This window comes from Meles meles, chromosome 10 (genome assembly GCF_922984935.1).
Source record: "Meles meles chromosome 10, mMelMel3.1 paternal haplotype, whole genome shotgun sequence".
Classification (NCBI taxonomy): domain Eukaryota; kingdom Metazoa; phylum Chordata; class Mammalia; order Carnivora; family Mustelidae; genus Meles; species Meles meles.
The window spans coordinates 106,890,969-106,910,689 of record NC_060075.1 but is presented as its reverse complement, the minus strand read 5'-3'; the positions used below and the strand labels follow the sequence as shown (position 1 = coordinate 106,910,689).

At 40.9% G+C, this 19,721-nt stretch overlaps 1 protein-coding gene across 5 annotated transcripts in view; it reads left to right on the top strand.

The window, feature by feature from the left end:
- Positions 1-13,217, top strand: part of SUGCT (succinyl-CoA:glutarate-CoA transferase) — a 793,120-nt gene extending 779,903 nt beyond the window's left edge. For 4 of the 5 annotated variants that reach the window (XM_046021135.1, XM_046021134.1, XM_046021133.1 and 1 more), the window contains one exon: positions 12,807-13,217. In XM_046021135.1, the coding sequence (XP_045877091.1) occupies positions 12,807-12,970 (164 nt within the window). In that variant the 3' untranslated portion in view covers positions 12,971-13,217. The remainder of the gene's footprint in view (positions 1-12,806) is intronic. The other variant, XM_046021137.1, reaches the window with a different exon arrangement.
- Positions 13,218-19,721: the final 6,504 nt, after the last annotated feature.

Here is a 19,721-nt window from a genome sequence, read left to right as displayed (position 1 = left end):
CAACCCAGAAACACAGGTTTCCCCTTTGATCCTTTTCGTTCCTTTCACAGCTATCCTGGACCATGTAATCCATCAGCAAATCCTGTCATTCTATCACCAGCATAACTCTCAAACACATCCACTTTTCTCAAACTCTCCAGGCACCAATCCTAGTCTGGGCCACCACCACCTTTTTTGATCTACCCACAGCAGCCTTGAACAGCCTCACTCTCTGCCTAGCAACGGGAGTGTGTTGTTACTGCTCTCAAAACTCCATGGGACCCAGAATAAGATCCAACTTCACTACTGTAACTTTTAAAAAATATTTTACTTATTTATTTGAGAAAGAGAGAGAGAGAGAACAAGCCCAAGTTGGGGGGATGGCAGAGGGAGAGCAAGAGAAAGAGAGAAAAGCTTAAGTAGACCCCATGCTGTGTGCAGAGCCTGGGCAAGAGGCTGACCTCACCACCCTGAGATGACGTAAGCTGAAACCAGGAATCAGACCCTTAAGCAGCTCAGCCACCCAGGTGCCCCATCACTACCATAACTTCTAAATTCCTGTGCATGCTCTACTCAGTCTCTCCCTCCAATTGCATTTAGAACCTCACTTCTACTAAATTCTGTTCTAGCCACATTGGATCTTTTTTGAGTTTCTTGAACATCAAACCTGTTCATGTTGCCTGTAATCTTCTTTCCTTCACTAGTGATACGGATAGATCAGTTTAGGACTCAGCCTTGGGATCATCTAATAAGTTTGTCCTTATAACGCATGCCATCTAAAACAGTCCTTTCCTGGCACCCTGGCTTCTCCCCACTCTGCCTATGATGTTCTCCTCTTTACAACTAGATTTTAAATAATTTTGTAATTTCTATAAAATTTTAACTATTTATGTGTTGACTTGTTTGTGGTCCGTCTCCCAAATCAAAATATAAATTCCACCAGAGTAGGGACCAGGTATATTGGCTAATACATATCTAAGTCATAGAGCCAAGATCCTGGCGCAGGGATAGATGTTAAAAAATTATATGTTGAGTTAATTAGTGGCTAAATTAACTAAAATGACATAAATGATATTTATTCAACAATCTTTAACTGTTAGTAATCTTTAGTTCAACAAATTCATTTGAAATGACAGAGCACGGACCATGGACCATGGAACCTGATGTACAGGAGCTCTTGTCCTAGTGCTATTATTTTTTTAGCTGGATAACCTTAGACAAACCAACTAAACCTTTAAAGGACCTCAGTTAAAATGCCCAGTGGAAGAAGCTGTGCTTTCTTTTCAACGTGGCCGCCAAAGGAGGAGGCTGATGAAGCAGCATTCGCCAAGCCCTCCCGGCGGCTGCATCTGCGGGCCAGTTGCTGGGCTCTTCCAGGTGCAACAGAGCCTTTGAGGTGAAGATGAATGAAGGTCGTTCTGATATTTTCCAGAGACTGCTCAGAGGATGGCTGTGATAAAACCACTAGGAGCACAACTGCACGCAATGAGAGTATATGTAGATGCGGATGAATATTCAAGTCCATAACTATCACTGTTAAACTGTTTTCTTACCTCAAAGCATGCAGTTGGACGGAAAAATGATGAAGATCAATAAGACATGAATGGAGACATGATGAAAACTAGTATTTAACAGTGATCACCTCACAATAAGTTGCATAGAAAAAATACCTGTTTGGATACTTATAATTGCTGGGCAGTAAAGTCTATTATCTTTAAAATATATCAAATGTTTAAACAGCTCTATTCTCATAATCAATGGTCAGACTTGTTTTTAACATACTTTAAGAATAGTGTGTCTTTGTCAATAACTAGCTCATTTGTGGAATGGGCCCCCTCCTTTGAGGGGGCAGTCAGCTGGAGAGACATTCTAACACCTCAGTTTTCCTGTCTCTTTCTTACCTTAGGGGATTGCAGTAAACTAGATAACCATGGAGGCCTCCCCTTCAGAACCTGCTATGATGCCTAACACAAGTATTTGGAATCTCTTAAACACCTTAATGAATCATCCCTTACAAGTAAAGAGTTCACCTGTGACCTACAGGGTTTTTTTTTTTTTTAATTTAAAACTTATTTTATTCTTTGTTTTTATCTTTGAATGAAAAAGTAATTGTGGGTGGAAAATAAAAAAAAAAATAGAGGACCTTAGTTTTCTGATCCATAAAATGAGAGTTATTATGCTCTGTGGGGGAGGCTGGGTGGCTCAGTCAGTTAAGCCTCCCACTCTTGATTTTAGCTCAGGTCATGATCTCAGAGTTGTAGATCAAGCCCCACATTGGGCTCTATGCTGGGCATGGAGCCAGATTAAGATTTTCGCTCCCTTTCCCTCTCCTTCCCCAACCCGCCTCACCCATGTGCGCACTCTCTCTCTCTTTAAAAAAAAGGGGGGTGACAAAACTATAAGATACCTAGGAATAAACCTAACCAAAGAGACTAAGAATCTATACACAGAAAATTATAAAGTACTCATGAAAGAAATTGAGGAAGACACAAAAAAATGGAAAACTGTTCCATGCTCCTGGATTGGAAGAATAAATATTGTGAAAATGTCTATGCTACCTAAAGCAATCTACACATTTAATGCAATCCCTATCAAAATACCATCCATTTTTTTCAAAGAAATGGAACAAATAATCCTAAAATTTATATGGAACCAGAAAAGACCTCGAATAGCCAAAGGAATATTGAAGAACAAAACCAAAGTTGGTGGCATCACAATTCCGGACTTCAAACTCTATTACAAAGCTGTCATCATCAAGACAGCATGGTACTGGCACAAAAACAGACACATAGATCAGTGGAACAGAATAGAGAGCCCAGAAATCAACCCTCAACTCTATGGTCAACTAATCTTCGACAAAGCAGGAAAGAATGTCCAATGGAAAAAAGACAGCCTCTTCAATAAATGGTGCTGGGAAAATTGGACAGCCACATGCAGAAAAATGAAATTGGACCACTTCCTTACACCACACACGAAAATAGACTCCAAATGGATGAAGGACCTCAATGTGAGAAAGGAATCCATCCAAATCCTTGAGGAGAATGCAGGCAGCAACCTCTTCGACCTCAGCCGTAGCAACATCTTCCTAGGAACAACGGCAAAGGCAAGGGAAGCAAGGGCAAAAATGAACTATTGGGATTTCATCAAGATCAAAAGCTTTTGCACAGCAAAGGAAACAGTTAACAAAACCAAAAGACAACTGACAGAATGGGAGAAGATATTTGCAAACGACATATCAGATAAAGGGCTAGTATCCAAAATCTATAAGGAACTTAGCAAACTCACCACCCAAAGAACAAACAACCCAATCAAGAAATGGGCAGAGGACATGAACAGACATTTCTGCAAAGAAGACATCCAGATGGCCAACAGACACATGAAAAAGTGCTCCACGTCACTCGGCATCAGGGAAATACAAATCAAAACCACAATGAGATATCACCTCACACCAGTCAGAATGGCTAAAATTAACAAGTCAGGAAATGACAGATGCTGGAGAGGATGTGGAGAAAGGGGAACCCTCCTCCACTGTTGGTGGGAATGCAAGCTGGTGCAACCACTCTGGAAAACAGCATGGAGGTTCCTCAAAATGTTGAAAATAGAACTACCCTATGACTACTGGGTATTTACCCTAAAGATACAAACATAGTGATCCGAAGGGGCACGTGTACCCGAATGTTTATAGCAGCAATGTCTACAATAGCCAGACTATGGAAAGAACCTAGATGTCCATCAACAGATGAATGGATAAAGAAGAAGTGGTATATATACACAATGGAATACTATGCAGCCATCAAAAGAAATGAAATCTTGCCATTTGCGACAACGTGGATGGAACTAGAGCGTATCATGCTTAGTGAAATAAGTCAATCGGAGAAAGACAACTATCATATGATCTCCCTGATATGAGGACATGGAGAAGCAACATGGGGGGGTAGGGGGATAGGAGAAGAATAAATGAAACAAGATGGGATTGGGAGGGAGATAAACCATAAATGACTCTTAATCTCACAAAACAAACTGGGGGTTGCTGGGGGGAGGTGGGATTGGGAGAGGGGGAGCGGGCTATGGACATTGGGGAGGGGAGGTGAACCATAAGAGACTATGGACTCTGAAAAACAGCCTGAGGGTTTTGAAGGGTCAGGGATGGGAGGTTGGGGCAACCTGAGGGTTTTGAAGGGTCAGGGGTGGGAGGTTGGGGGAACAGGTGGTGGGTAATGGGGAGGGCACGTTTTGCATGGAGCACTGGGTGTTGTGCAAAAAGAATGAATACTGTTACGCTGAATAAATAAATAAAATGGAAAAAAAAGGGGGGGTGATACAATGGTCTCTATTTTATAAGTTGATTATAAATCTTTAAGAAAGGATGGTTGCCATTATCTTTATTTTGTAGCACAGTGAAAAGCATAGAGGGCACACGAGCAAACACAATTGGCATTTTCCTGCCCTCATAGGAGATACAACTAAACAGATGATGTAATACACCATACTTAGTTCTGTTATAGAAGATGAACAAGTAATATGCCCTACTCGAATGATCTTGGCATCAAAGTCAACTGGAGTTTTTTTGTTTATATTCCATCATTTGCCTCATATTTGGATCTTCATTTTTTACACAGATTTTGTTTTTTTTCCCAGAGTCCATTCCTTTTCCATTTCTACCTTATTGACTGTCCAGTTCTGAGTTATGATCCTGAAGTCTTCCTTCCCTGCACTCCCTGGTTGGTTCCCACCGTGTACCAAAATTTTATCCTTCCATTATTTACTCCTATGTTCTACTAGATTTAAGATCAAGTAACTTACTTGGTAAACTTACTTAATCTTTGAACGTTTGATCATGTCTTCATATTTGATTAATCATTTGTGTGGATATGCAATTGTAGGCTTAATATTTTCATAAAGAAAATTGAAAGCAAGTTTTATTTTTCTTCTAGTTGCTAGTACAAACTAGTAAATTATTCTAAACTGACACAATCTCTCTGCTTTCTGCCCTACTTCTCTTCTAAGACCTGTCCCTCTCATAATCACTGATTTTAAGATCAGAACCTCTTGGGGGTGAAATGGACTATTAACACCCACTTCTCTCAGTCACCTTGTAGAATATTCTGGGCTTCATCTTCTTCTACCTCTTTTAACATATAAGCATTATCCTGTCCATGTCATTCTTAAATTTGTTGAAATATCTCATTTATTAGTGATGCTACTACCCATTCTCTTCACTCATAAAGTTTTATATTTGTTAGTTTCTAAGTTTTTATGTCTGTGGTATTTCAGGAAAGAGTGATATGTGTTCAAAGTATCCAAAATACAGCTTTAAATTACTGTACATACAGGTTGCCTTCATTTAAATGTACTGTAATTTATAAAACCAGTGCTTAAGTGTTGGACATATTTTCCAAAATTTTTTTTCAATATGACAGCTATGTGACCTTTTCATCTGGAAGGTAGGGGTAGGAGATAGACCTATGGGCACAGTATATGAAGGAATGTATTGGTAAACACCTATTTCTAACAAAGTAACTTTGGGAACTTAAAGTTTTTTTTTTTTAATGTACAGAATAACACACATTAAAAAAAAAGAACCCTAACAACCTAGAAGTTAAAAAGCTGTGTGCGAAGCAGATAGGTATTAAGAATATTGAGCATATTTTGAAATTTGTATAGATCCTTGCCTATGGAATTTGTGAACATCCTGATTAAAGCCATTGAAGAACATTTTTAAAACAGAATTACTCCATTAAAGTGTGGGAACACTTTTAAAACTCTTCATATTTAGTTGACAAAATTCCCACCAGGAGGACAGTACCAACTTGCACTCCTACCGGTCACTGACCTCTTAAAAACAAACCAAAATATCCACAAGATTTGATAATTTTATAAAAAAAATTGCACCTTATTATTATCTTCATGTGTATTTCTTTGATTATTGCTGATATTGAATATCATCCATATTATATTACTCAGATGCTCAAACTAACCCTTGGTAGGTATTATCCACCTTGTCTTACAAATGTATAGACTGAGGCTCAGGGACTTTAAGAATTCTCAAGATCATACAGCTTGCAAGTGTTTGAAAGCATATGTGAACATAGATGTTACTTGCCAAAAAGTAATTTAAGAACATGTGACTTATCTGCTTATCTTTTTTTAATGGAAGATCAAATTATTCATTCTTTCTGGACCTTAGATATAAATAATTATGTCAAACATTTTGTACTTCTTGAGACAAATGCATTTTAAAAGGCCTTTATTCCTGTGTGCAAAGCCTCCCCTGGGAGGGATGTCCCTGGTACGTAGCATTATTGCACAGGACTGCAAGAAAAGGAGATTTCAATGGACTCATGAGAACTTAGCTTTCTCTGGGATCTGGATATCACCTTTATTTGTCCCATTGCATGCATATATATAAGAGACTATAAATTTTATTTATTTTAACTATAAATTTATATTTATTTTATTTTGTGGCTTAATAACCCACATGGCAAAATAATATTTTTAAAATGTATAAAAATTACAATTGGATCTTTAGGGTAAATACCCAGTAGTGTAATTGCTGGGTCATAGGGTAGTTCTATTTTCAACATTTTGAGGAACCTCCATGCTGTTTTCCAGAGTGGTTGCACCAGCTTGCATTCCCACCAACAGTGGAGGAGGGTTCCCCTTTCTCCACATCCTCTCCAGCATCTGTCATTTCCTGACTTGTTAATTTTAGCCATTCTGACTGGTGTGAGGTGATATCTCATTGTGGTTTTGATTTGTATTTCCCTGATGCCGAGTGACGTGGAGCACTTTTTCATGTGTCTGTTGGCCATCTGGATGTCTTCTTTGCAGAAATGTCTGTTCATGTCCTCTGCCCATTTCTTGACTGGATTGTTTGTTCTTTGGGTGTTGAGTTTGCTAAGTTCCTTATAGATTTTGGATACTAGCCCTTTATCTGATATGTCGTTTGCAAATATCTTCTCCCATTCTGTCAGTTGTCTTTACAAACATAGTGATCCGAAGGGGCACGTGTACCCGAATGTTTATAGCAGCAATGTCTACAATAGCCAAACTATGGAAAGAACTATGGAAAGAACCTAGATATCCATCAACAGATGAATGGATAAAGAAGATGTGGTATATATACACAATGGAATACTATGCAGCCATCAAAAGAAATGAAATCATGCCATTTGTGACGACATGGATGGAACTAGAGCGTATCATGCTTAGTGAAATAAGTCAATCGGAGAAAGACAACTATCATATCATCTCCCTGATATGAGGACATGGAGAAGCAACATGGGGGGGTAGGGGGATAGGAGAAGAATAAATGAAACAAGATGGGATTGGGAGGGAGATAAACCATAAATGACTCTTAATCTCACAAAACAAACTGGGGGTTGCTGGGGGGAGGTGGGATTGGGAGAGGGGGAGGGGGCTATGGACATTGGGGAGGGTAAGTGCTATTGTGAGTGCTGTGAAGTGTGTAAACCTGGCGATTCACAGACCTGTACCCCTGGGGATAAAAATACATTATATGTTTATTTAAAAAAAAAATTTGGAAGGGGAGGCGAACCATAAGAGACTATGGACTCTGAAAAACAACCTGAGGGTTTTGAAGGGTCAGGGGTGGGAGGTTGGGGGAACAGGTGGTGGGTAATGGGGAGGGCACGTTTTGCATGGAGCACTGGGTGTTGTGCAAAAAGAATGAATACTGTTACGCTGAAAAAATAAATAAAATGGAAAAAAAATTACAATTGGAAAATTTCAAGTACAGTACATGTATATGCACCATACTTTGATCTTAAATTACGTGAATGAACCCCAACTTCAGAATCTTTCTGAACTCAACCATATGCAAAATACCTGGTTTCTGAAGGGGCTTATGGGAAAGTATATACAATTTATTAAACTGTGATATGGCTTCCTCAATAACATACAATTGTTTAAAGAACCATAAGCTTTCCAAATATATAGTATTTTTCCAAGTGCCTTAAAGCTAGCAAGTCTAAAAAACAAACAATATCATCCTAGTTCTTTAATAATACCATTCTAGTAAATGGTAGTTAGTAATGCCATTCTGAATTAAGACTTTTTTGTGAGACACCTAGGTGACTCAGTCAGTTAAGGGTCTACCTTTGGCTCAGGTCATGATCCTAGAGTCCTGAGATTGAGGCTTTCATTGGGCTCCCTGCTCATTAGGGAGCTTGCGTGTCCCTCTGTCTATCATTCCCCCTGCTTATGCTCTTTCTCTTTCTCTGACAAATGGATAAATAAAATCTTTATGAAAAAATGGGACTTTTTTGTACAGAATGTTAAATATCTCTCATCTGGACTGGTAGCAGAGTCTTCGGGGTAGGTCTAGAAGGTACCATGAAAGTATAGTGTTTACTAGGAGTAACACAAGTAGTGTGGCTGTACCCGAAGATTCCCTCTGCATGGAGGCTCAAAGCCCAGGTTCTTAGTACTGATCCATGCTGCTAGGTGGATGGATCTCAAACATCATGCTATATGAAAGAAGCCAGACACAGAAGGTCACATAAGTATGATTCCATTTATACGCAATATCCAGAATAGATAACTCCAGAGACAGAGACAGAAAGGAAGTTCATGGTTGTTGCCAACGGTTCACGGGAGGGCCGAGTTGAGGGAGACTGATAGAGGGATAGAGAGTCTGACTTTGGAGTGATGGAAATGTCTCCCAACTCTTACAAAGAGGCAGTCATTGCACAGCATAGAGACTATGAAATGCCACTGAATTGTTCACTTTTAAAAATTTTATTTATTTATTTGACAGACAGAGATCCCAAGTAGGCAGAGAGGCAGGCGGGGGGTGGGGGTGCGGGTGGGGGAGAAGGCTCCCTGCTGAGCAGAGAGCCTGATGTGGGGCTCAATCCCAGGACCCTGAGATCATGACCTGAGCCAAAGGCAGAAGCTTTAACCCACTGAGCCACCCAGGTGTCCCTGTTCACTTTTAAATGGTTCATTTTCTGTCATGTGAACTTCATCTCAAAAATTATTATTTGTTTAAAAACCTACGTTCTTGCACCCAACAAACTTGGGAACTGAATCTTACTTCCTACTGTGGGGTGTTGGGCAGGTTATTCTCATTCCCTAACCCGAACCCTCACTCTAACCCTTGTACCCGAAGCCTCCTTGGCCTCCAGTGTCAGTCCAGGTCTGTAAGGGTTCTCAGACATGATAGCTCACGGGCTGATGCACCCCAAGTCCCGACAAAATGGCAGCTGCCATGCTGCACCACCCTCAGTATCCCGGCAGCATTGTCCAGCCCAGACTCTTGGTGTAGTCAAGTGACTTTTTCCCACCTGGGAGTCTCACTCCAGGTCACTCAGGTAGGAAGAAGTCACATGACATTGATTCTCTCAGCAGCATCCTTCTTTTGAAAAACATGTTTTAGGTTAAAAGTGTTTTAATTAATGTCAAAATTGGAACAGACTTGGAGAATAGTGAATAAGGATCACATCCCCAAAACATTATCAGCCTTGTCATGAACGTAGTGGAACCTGCCTCCCCTTGACCCTTGACTGAAAAGAGACCGACCAGTGAGGAAACAGTTTACACTAGAGCCTTTAGAAGGAAGTGTGGGCTTCCATGCAGATTCTAAAATGAAACAAATGAATAAACAAACAAAAAGCAGAGACAGACTCATAAATACAGAGAACAGACTGGTGGTTGCCAGAGGGAAGGGGGAGGATGGGCAAGATGGGTGAAGGGCCGTGGGTTGTATGGGCTTCTGGTTATGGAGTGAATGAGTCATGGGGATGAAAAGTACTACATTGGAAATGTAGTCACTGGTACCATGTGTGTGTGGTGGCAGATGTTGGGTACACTTGTGGCAAACACAGCATAATGGGTAGACTAGTTAAATCACTGTGTTGTATGCCTGAACCTACTATAACATCATGTGTCAACTCTACTTCTGTAAAAAATACAATTTAAGACACCAGCATTTTTCAAAATGCCGGAGCAAACAATCCTAAAATTTGTATGGAATCAGAAGAGACCCCGAATTGCTAAGGAAATGTTGATAAAGAAAAACAAAACTGGGGGCATCACATTGCCTGATTTCAAGCTTTACTACAAAGCTGTGATCACCAAGGCAGCATGGTACTGACATAAAAACAAACGCATAGACCAGTGGAACAGAGTAGAGAGCCCAGATATGGACCCTCAACAATGATCAAATAATCTTTGACAAAGCAGGAAAAAAATATACAGTGGAAAAAAGACAGTCTCTTCAATAAACTGTGCTGGGAAAATTGGACAGCTATGTGTAGAAGAATGAAACTTGACCATTCTCTTACACCATACACAAAGATAAACTTGAAATGGACAAAAGACCTCAACGTGAGACAGGAATCCATCAGAATCCTAGAGGAGAACATAGGCAGTAACCTCTTTGACATTGGCCACAGCAACTTCTTTCAAGATATGTCTCCAAAGGCAAAGGAAACAAAAGTGAAAATGAATTTTGGGGACTTCATCAAGATCAAAAGCTTCTGCACAGCAAAGGAAACAGTCAACAAAACAAAGAGGCAACCCATGGAATGGGAGAAGATATTCACAAATGACAGTACAGACAAAGGGCTGATATCCAAGATCTATAAAGAACTCCTCAAACTCCACAGACACAAAACAGATAATCATATCAAAAAATGGGCAGAAGGCAGGAACAGACACTTCTCCAATGAAGACATACAAATGGCTAATAGACTCATGAAAATTGCTCATAATCACTAGCCATTAGGGAGATTCAAATCAAAACCACATTGAGATACGAACTTACGCCAGTTAGAACGGCCAAAATTAAAAAGACAGTAAACAACATGTGTTGGAGAGGATGTGGAGAAAGGAGAACCCTCTTACACTATTGGTGGGAATGCAAGTTGGTGCAGCCACTTTGGAAAACAGTGTGGAGATTCCTTAAGAAATTAAAAATAGAGCTTCCCTATGATCCTGCAACTGCACTACTGGGTATTTATCCCAAAGACACAGATGTAGTGAAAAGAAGGACCATCTGTATCCCAATGTTCATAGCAGCAATGGCCACAGTTGCCAAACTGGAAAGAACCAAGATGCCCTTCAGCAGACGAATGGATAAAGAAGATGTGGTCCATATATACTATGGAGTACTATGCCTCTATCAGAAAGGATGAATACCCAACTTTTGTGTCAGCATGGACAGGACTGGAAGAGATTATGCTGAGTGAACTAAGTCAAGCAGAGAGAGTCAATTATCATATGGTTTCGCTTATTTGTGGAGCATAAGGAATAACATGGAGGACATGGGGAGATGGAGAGGAGAAGGGAGTTGGGGGAAATTGGAGGGGGAGACAAACCATGAGAGACTGTGGACTCTGAAAAACCATCTGAGGGTTTTGGAGGGTGGGGGATGGGAGTCTGGGTGAGCCTGATGGTAGGTATTATGGAGGTCATGTATTGCATGGAGCACTGGGTGTGGTGCCTAAACAATGAATTCTGGAACACTGAAAATAAATAAGTAAATAAAAATTTTTAAAAAAAGACAGTAAAAAAAAAAAAAGGCGAGGAGAAAGCAAACATTTGGCCATCTGTTGAAAGTTGCCATTTGTCTGTACTGGATGGTGTCACGCAAAAGTGTGGCTTCATGGTCTGGGGAGGTGTGTGTCCTCTCTCTCTATCACCAACAGTGGCTTCAGCCACAGTACTCTTTTATTAATGGGATTCTCCGAAGAGCTTGAAGCACATTTGCTGCTCTCCTCACTGCCCCTGTGTTACCCACACATGCTTTGGTTTTGCATGTCCTTCCTCTGTGCACCCCAAATCAAGAGCAGGCTGGAAGCATCTTTATGACATAGAAATGCACTGTTTTGTAGTCTTCTGGTGACTATATAATTTGTTTTCCCGAAGCCTAGTCAAATGAGAGGTGAAGAACAGCCAACATAAATACCATTACTGAAACACTGTGCTCCCCAGTGCCTGGCCCGCTTCTCTGTGGAAGAGTGGGAAAGGAAGAGCAGGCCCCTGAGCTTACACAGAGTGCATGGTCCTCAGTGCCAGACTGCCAATGAATGTGGACTGGAGTCCCAGTGCTAGTAGCTATTTGCCATGTGACCTTGAGCAAAACTTGAGCTTTTGGGGCTTTCACATCCATACGGTAAAGAATGAGGATCATAAAAATATATTTCCAGTGGTGGTTGAGAGTCCTGTTTGAGTTACCCCATATACAGTGTCTCAGTGCTCTGCAAACAGCTGCCAATAAATATCCCCTCCTCCTTGCACAGCACCTGCAAACCCAGATCTCTGACAGGGAAACTTGCACCCAATACCTCTTCTGCCACCAAAAGGCTTTGGCAGGGTCTGGTGGTGGTTTGGTTGATCTGCAGCCTGCTGAAGTAAACCTTACAGTCTATGTAGGAGATGCTGAATAATAAATGTCTGGATTACCTTCACCTGGGGTCAGATTTCCAGATTCAGAGACAGACAACATGTACCTGTGGCCCTTGTTCTTTTGGATGCAGAGAGTCAACCCAGTTGAGTGAACAACCTCTGAGAATCTTGGTGACAGTACTGGCCACTTCTGTGTGGGACTGGTACACACCAGGCACATACATGTCCCCCACCCCCCATCCCCACATGGGCAGGTCAGATGACCACTGCACAGCTGGATGAGTCCGAGTCAAGAGAACTTCATGTAAAAATAGATTTCTTTCCAAACTGTGCCGCCATTTTGTAACTGGCAGTGATATTTTTGGCATTCATTGAAAACACCCCAGGCTGCTTGGGTAATGATTTTCCTAGGGTTAGTCATTAACAGGCTTCCTGCTTTCCTCTCTTTTTGACAGGCCCAGCTGTGAGATACAGTAAGTTCCAGATGTCAGAGGCCAGGCCGCCCCCCTTGCTTGGGCAGCATACCACGCACATCCTGAAGGAGGTCCTTGGATACGACGATAGGGTCATTGAGGAGCTGCTCGGTGCTGGAGTGGTGACCCAACATGAAGCCGAATGACCGAAAATGCTCTTAACACCACAATCAGAATATACTTCACTAGCGAAGACAGTCGTCTTTCTGGACCCTTTTCTCCAGTTCTGGTGCCTGCCTCTGCAAAGAAAAGTTAGAGTAATTCCAGATTTCCTGCCTGGCGCTCCTAGAATGGCTCTGGTATCAGTGTATCTAGGGCTTTTGTACCCCACCTTCTACTCCTTACTGTTCTCTCCCCCACCGCAGATAATAGATTAATTGTGGATTTGTGGAATTTTTGTGTGTGTGTGTGGAATTTTTTTTTGGAAAGATTTTTTTTCCTGGAAAAATACATTCCTCATTCTAATTACATTAATAGCCTAAACGTTTGCCCCTCCAGCCCACGCAGGTCTGAAAGAGAGCAGATCTCTTGACGTTCTCTACTTGCACATAAAGTCTTCATTTAAACCTTTGTTAGGAAGTCAAAGCAATAAGCAGAATGACAGTTTCAGTGATTGATTTTAAACAGAATAACTTAATTTTGAGCTCATGAGTCCTTTGTTAATCTGTAATTTAAACCATGGATTTTGCTGATGTCCGTTAGGAAAACTGAGCTTCATTCTCCGCATGGGGGTAAATATTTGCTTTATGTTGTATTTCCCTGATTATTTCATGTAGCAGAAAATCAATTTCCAAAGCTGTATGTTGAGGTGCATGGATCTATCTGCATTAGGGGGTGAAGAGCGGCTCTTTAATCAGCACCTTAATTTGAGCCAAGTACAAATGCAATGGGTTTTTAAATGAGTGTCAAATGACCACCTAGGTATTGAATAATGTTTAAATAATAGGAGAATGAAAGGAAACCATTCCCTTGTAATCTGAGCACTCACCAGAGAAGAATATATCATGCCTTAGTATTAAGTATTTGCATTTAAATATTAAGGTATTCATCAGAGAACTTAAAGCATAGGAAATGTTTTCTGTCCAGAAGGTGGCAACTGATTTGACTCTATGTTCCAGGGTAAACTGTCGCTCAGGCTGCCAGTCCCCCAAGCCCAGGTATAGACCAAGGCATCACATGACCTCCTGATCAACATCCCGACGTGATCTGAAGTCATAAACATTAGGCACACAGTTTGCAGCTGTCTCATGACCTACCACGTGGCAACTGAAACTTAGGTTAGAGATGTCTATCTTTCAAACTGTGATTTAGAGCTGGTTTTCCTTTCGTGTTTTTTTTTTTTGATGGGGATGATTTGAGTCATTTGCCCATGCTGTGAGCCCCATATATTTCTAGAATCAAGGATTGCAAATAAATAGGAAATGTGTCTTCTCACAAGGTCTCATGGGACCTTTTTGAAGAATGCCTACTAATTCTTGGAAGAGCTATTGTTCCCCCTGCATTGCTCTTTGGGGACATTTAATTCTGAAGCCTCCTGCTGTGATTCCACAAGTTAGACTTTCATCCCACAAGGGTAATGCCTTCTGCAGTGCTATTCCCCCAATATTTGGGGGACATTCGCTTCAGGTCAGGCATCTAAATGAAACTCCTCCATGTCTATACAATCAGAGATGAAAATGGCAAAAGACGAGATGACAGAGAATTGGCAAAGTCACAGATCTTGAAAACCAGATTCATCATTTCTCCTAGGGGTCCAAGTAGATATCTTGAAATGCAGATTACTTGATTAGTGAGCCATCACCCTAATTATCTGGGTAGCCTTGTGTGGGAGGATACTGATCATTCAGGGTCACAAAATGCCTTTAAAACCTTGAAATCCTTCAAGACTGAAAAAGAATTACCACTGGTGACTGTCTCCAGGGTAATCCTGTATCCAGATTTCCACGTACACAATTCCGAATGACCCGAGAGAACTTTGAACCTATTCATCACCTAACAGAAAGCATTTACTCTCCTGACTTAGTGAGAGAAATAATTTAGAATATATTTCAAGTTCAGATCGATAATTAGTCCTGAAAGAAAGAATCCACTGGCTAAAATTGCTAGCAATATGCCCAGATCAAGTTATGCTTATAAACAAATGTGCTGTTTTAATTATCAGGGCCTATTTTCTTACACATTCCCACAGCTGAGCACACCACTAAGAGACCATATGCTCAAGTTCAGTGTGTGTCAAGGCCTGCCTTCTGGCAGGTTTGTGTCTGGGGTTGACTTAGAAAATTCTTCAAAACTTAGTGGATTAATCATTATGGAACTGAGGGTGTGTCCATAAGCAACTAGTCTTCCTTCTCTTGATTTTGTCCTTAAACTTTTTGCTGCCATGATTTTCTGGTTAATCTGGTTAAATGCTGGAAATGGTATTTTCCAGCATGTACTCTGATATTCTGAATGCTTCTCTAGAAGAAGAGAAATGAACATTGACCAAGTATGTGTGACTAGTGTGTGACTGTCCAGCTACTTGAACTAGTCCTATGTCTTTGATCCATCTACTAGGAGTTGGAAGTACAGTCTTGATTTTAAAAGGACAGCAGGTCTCATGGGCTATTTCATATGAGGTCATTAGGCTACCTTACCCATGTAGCCTCATACTGAGGAGTTTTGCATGAAGACTTACTTTGTGACCCCTGTTTTCAGCCTTTTTCAGGGAAACTCACTCTACTTCTGGGTCACCTACATTTGATATTTCACCTCTATCTCTTTCATCCCATGACATTAACATGTTGTCTACTTGAAAAGCTTTGTAGATGTATGTCTTGCCTATCACTCTCCCATATGGCTTAATGCTGCCTTCATCCACAGGACTCTGAGAGAGAATGCCAGCCCAGAGATGGACAGACTGTCTAGATCTACCTCTCCCCTGACTGCTCACTGTGGATTCTCAACTGGCAAAAGAGATGAGTGGGAAAAAAAGCACATGACTTACCCTCCATACCCTGACTCTGGGCTGTTCATATTCAATCTTGTTCCTAAGATTATGAGATTCTTCTTACATTTGCCTCTATTTATGGGAGACTATCTGCTATAGTCAGCCCTTATAATTGATGAGATTCTTAAGATGTAATGGGTCTCAAAAAATTGTTGTTCACCTTGAACACTGTAGTATCAATGATCCTTATGAGGCCAGAATACCAAGCTCACATCTTTTTCTTCTTTATTTTGAGGTATTAGGGCAGGTATAGTTATCATTTGATACGGAAGATGAAAAAGTTAAAAAAAATACATACTTCCATTCCAAACAGCAGTTAAGAAAAACAACAACAACAACAACAACAACAACAAAACACATCACAAGAGGCTCTCCTATTGGTCTGTAGAAGGTTTCTCAGATATCAGGACAAAGTTGTGTTCCTTCTTACAATTCTGGAATAGCAATACCAGAGTTGAATATTTTATAAATTGTTACTCTCATAAGATACTTAAATAGTTTCTCTGTATAGATATACCAAGCTATCTTCTGAACACAAATGACCCTGAACTTTTAAACCAGGCTATCTATGTGCAAGACACATTTATGTGGTGGGGTTAGTGGGCTATAAGCAACTCCAAAAGACAGGTATCCTCCAACACCCAAAAACAAGTCTTCCAGCATCACTCGACGTATTATAGACAAATGAACGCAAATACTTCACACTCATATTTATTCCGCATATTGGGGAGGGAAGCACAAAAAAGGGAGAGTTTTGAAAAAAATTGAAAGTTGGAATATGACAATTGGATTAGCAGAAAATGAAAAGAGAATGCATGCCCAGGTCAGACAGAACCAAGGCTGCATTTGTTCTAGAGACCCTGATGAACCCATAGCAGTCTGAACCCAGCCTGACCTGTAGATGCCAAGAGGGAAGGCAAGCTCTAGAAGGAGCTCAAACACTACCTGGGAAACAGATTTCATCCACCTTAAAATTTTTCTTGAGAAATAGCTCTTTTCCCCTATTCCTTAAGACCTTAACATTAAAGGGCCTGCTCAGTCTCCTGTCTCTTTGCAACATTCTTTTTTTTTTTAAGATTTTATTTATTTATTTGACACAGAGAGAGAGAGATCACAAGTAGGCAGAGAGGCAGGCAGAGAGAGAGAGGAGGAAGCAGGCTCCCTGCTGAGCAGAGAGCCCGATGTGGGACTCGATCCCAGGACCTTGGGCTCATGACCTGAGCCGAAGGCAGAGGCTCTAACCCACTGAGCCACCCAGGTGCCCCTCTTCGCAACATTCGTAATGAGAGGCTCTGGTAGGTAGTATAATGGCCCATCAAAGATTCCTGTGTCCTAATTCCCAGAATCTGTGAGTATATCACTGTCCCACGCAAAAGAGAATAAAGGTTGTTAATCAGCTGACCTTGAAATGGGGAGCTTATCTTAGATTATCCTGGCGGGCTCTGTGTAATCACAGGGGTCCTTCAAATGTGGAAAAGAGTCAATGTCAGAGAGATGTGATGTAAGAAAGACTTCAAAAACTGTTGCTGGATTTGAAATGGAAATTAATGAAGGAGTGTAGGTATATTCTAGAAGATGAAAAAGGGCAAGAGAAAGGGACTTTCCCTTCGAGCTTCCAGAAGGAACTCACCCCTACTTGATCCTTAGCCCAATAAGACTGGTTTTTGACTCATGTTGGACTTCTGATCTCTAGAACCACAAGGCAATACATTTGTGTCATTTGAAGCCACGAAATGTGTGGTATTTTGTTATAGCACCAGTAGGAAACTAATACAGAGGCTGTTCTGCCTTTGAGTGTCTGAAGTGACAGAAAAATTACTACTTTCAAAGTGATCAACAGACACCTTGTAACTCCATTTTTTTCTTTCTTCCCCCTCCCCACCTTTCCTACCTTTCTTTTTTCTCATTATTTGAAGCTCCAGTCCTTCCTTTCTTTCCCACCGGTAATAATATCCTTTCTCCCTCTTTCTGCAGAGTTCTAGATCCCTGTTACACAAACCTATATCCCCAAACCTGCAACTGACCTTCAGAAAAATAGGACTAGCTCAGTGATTTGGAAGGTAAACTTGTGATAATTCTGGCCATGACTTTACCTCCAATAGCAATTCTGAATTAATCTCTGGTGGGGGTGGCTCTCAAATAACTGGCTGTCCCCTATTTTATCCCTGAAACTGAGGAAAGGAAATGAAAGAGAAATTCAAATGCTACTCTGGGCTGTGAGCAAGCCCTCAGGCTTACTAAACCTCTGCCCCATGTCCTCAGTCCTGAGAAAAAACTAAAATAAATAAAATATAATACAGAGCAGAATTTAGCCTTTGTGACAGTCAGAGTCCTACTGTTGTAGTTATTAAGCCTTTAGCAGAGGAAGGGGGGGAAGGGTATGACAATCAGTGATTCTGTTCTTGCAACTAGGCTTTAGCCTTTGTTTCTTGCTCTTTCTTAGAAACAGTGGCTTGCTCAGTCCTCGGTTAGTGATGAGTAGTTTGTACCTTGGCATTTTAGTCCAGGGGAATGCTACAAATTTCTTGACCCTCTCCAAAGGAAGAACACAATAATGTTCATTAATAGTATATTTCAAAGCTACTGTCAAGAACTGCCTTCTTCTCTACCTTGGTTTTGCCATCTGTTAAACAGGGTGAGTGGATCCTCACAGCAAACTTTGCTTTCTTCTTTCAACAGGATGAAGAACACTTTGCCATATCGCTCCTCCACCCTCCCCCCACCTCCCTTGCCCTTTCCTTTTCTTTGCAAATTAACCACATGACCATCTGTTCAACTCAAGTTGGTTTCTTTGGCTTCTGACCACACAGATGGGAACAACAATGCTTTCCTGCTCCTCATCCCATTACCTGCACCCTTTCCTCCTGCCCAGAACTGCGTACATGCTCACCATGAATCAAGACACTGAGTTTCAGAATACACAACTGAGATGGTGAAAGAAAGTAACGTGAAACTGCCATTGGAAAATATCTTTCTTTCCACCCCTTTACCCCTTTGTGACTCCCAAGGAAAAACTCAGATTTCCATAGCTTCTCTTGGTATGAGACATGGCAACATATGTAATACATTCACCCTGAGGGGCTTGGATTTATATTTTCAGATTTTTACAAAGAACTCCCTGGCTGTTCTTGACAGAAGATTTGAAATATACTATTAACGAACATTATTGTGTTCTTCTTTTGGAGAGGGTCAAGAAATTTGTAGCATTCATTTTAGGGAGACTGTTAAAGAATCACTATTTCTGGGGGTAGAAGAAATAGGTATATATCCCCAGCTAGTACTGCTCCTATATACAGCCAAACATGCTTGCAGTAGCATCCACATAGACTAGAGGGCAGAAGAGAAGTTCCATGATTCCCACAGGTCACCTCTGGAAACAGTGCCCAGTGATTAGAATCTTCTCAGCCTGATTTGCTGAACAGTGCAATGGGAAAGGTCTGAGATAAGAGCAAACTAGTGTCCCATTCTTAAAAACATGCACTGATCTGTCTGTCAAATAAATAAATAAATAAATCTTTAAAAAAAAAGGGGGGGGTGCCTGGGTGGCTCAGTGGGTTAAAGCCTCTGCCTTTGGCTCAGGTCATGATTCCAAGGTCCTGGGATCAAGCCCCGCATCGGGCTCTCTGCTTTGCAGGAAGCCTGCTTCCTCCTCTCTCTGACTGCCTCTCTGCCTACTTGTGATTTCTGTCTGTCAAATAAATAAATAAATAAATCTTAAAAAAAAATAAAAACATGCACTGGGTGTGGTGCAAAAACAATGAATACTGTTACACTGAAAAAAAAAAATAAAAAAAAAAGATGACAGTGTTGGAAATACCCAATCACTGGGGCTTCCACTTCTGGGTCCATGTTTCCCATCTTCTGAATCTCAAACATGGTGTCTGGTTCTCCAACTTTACTTTCTGGGAGAA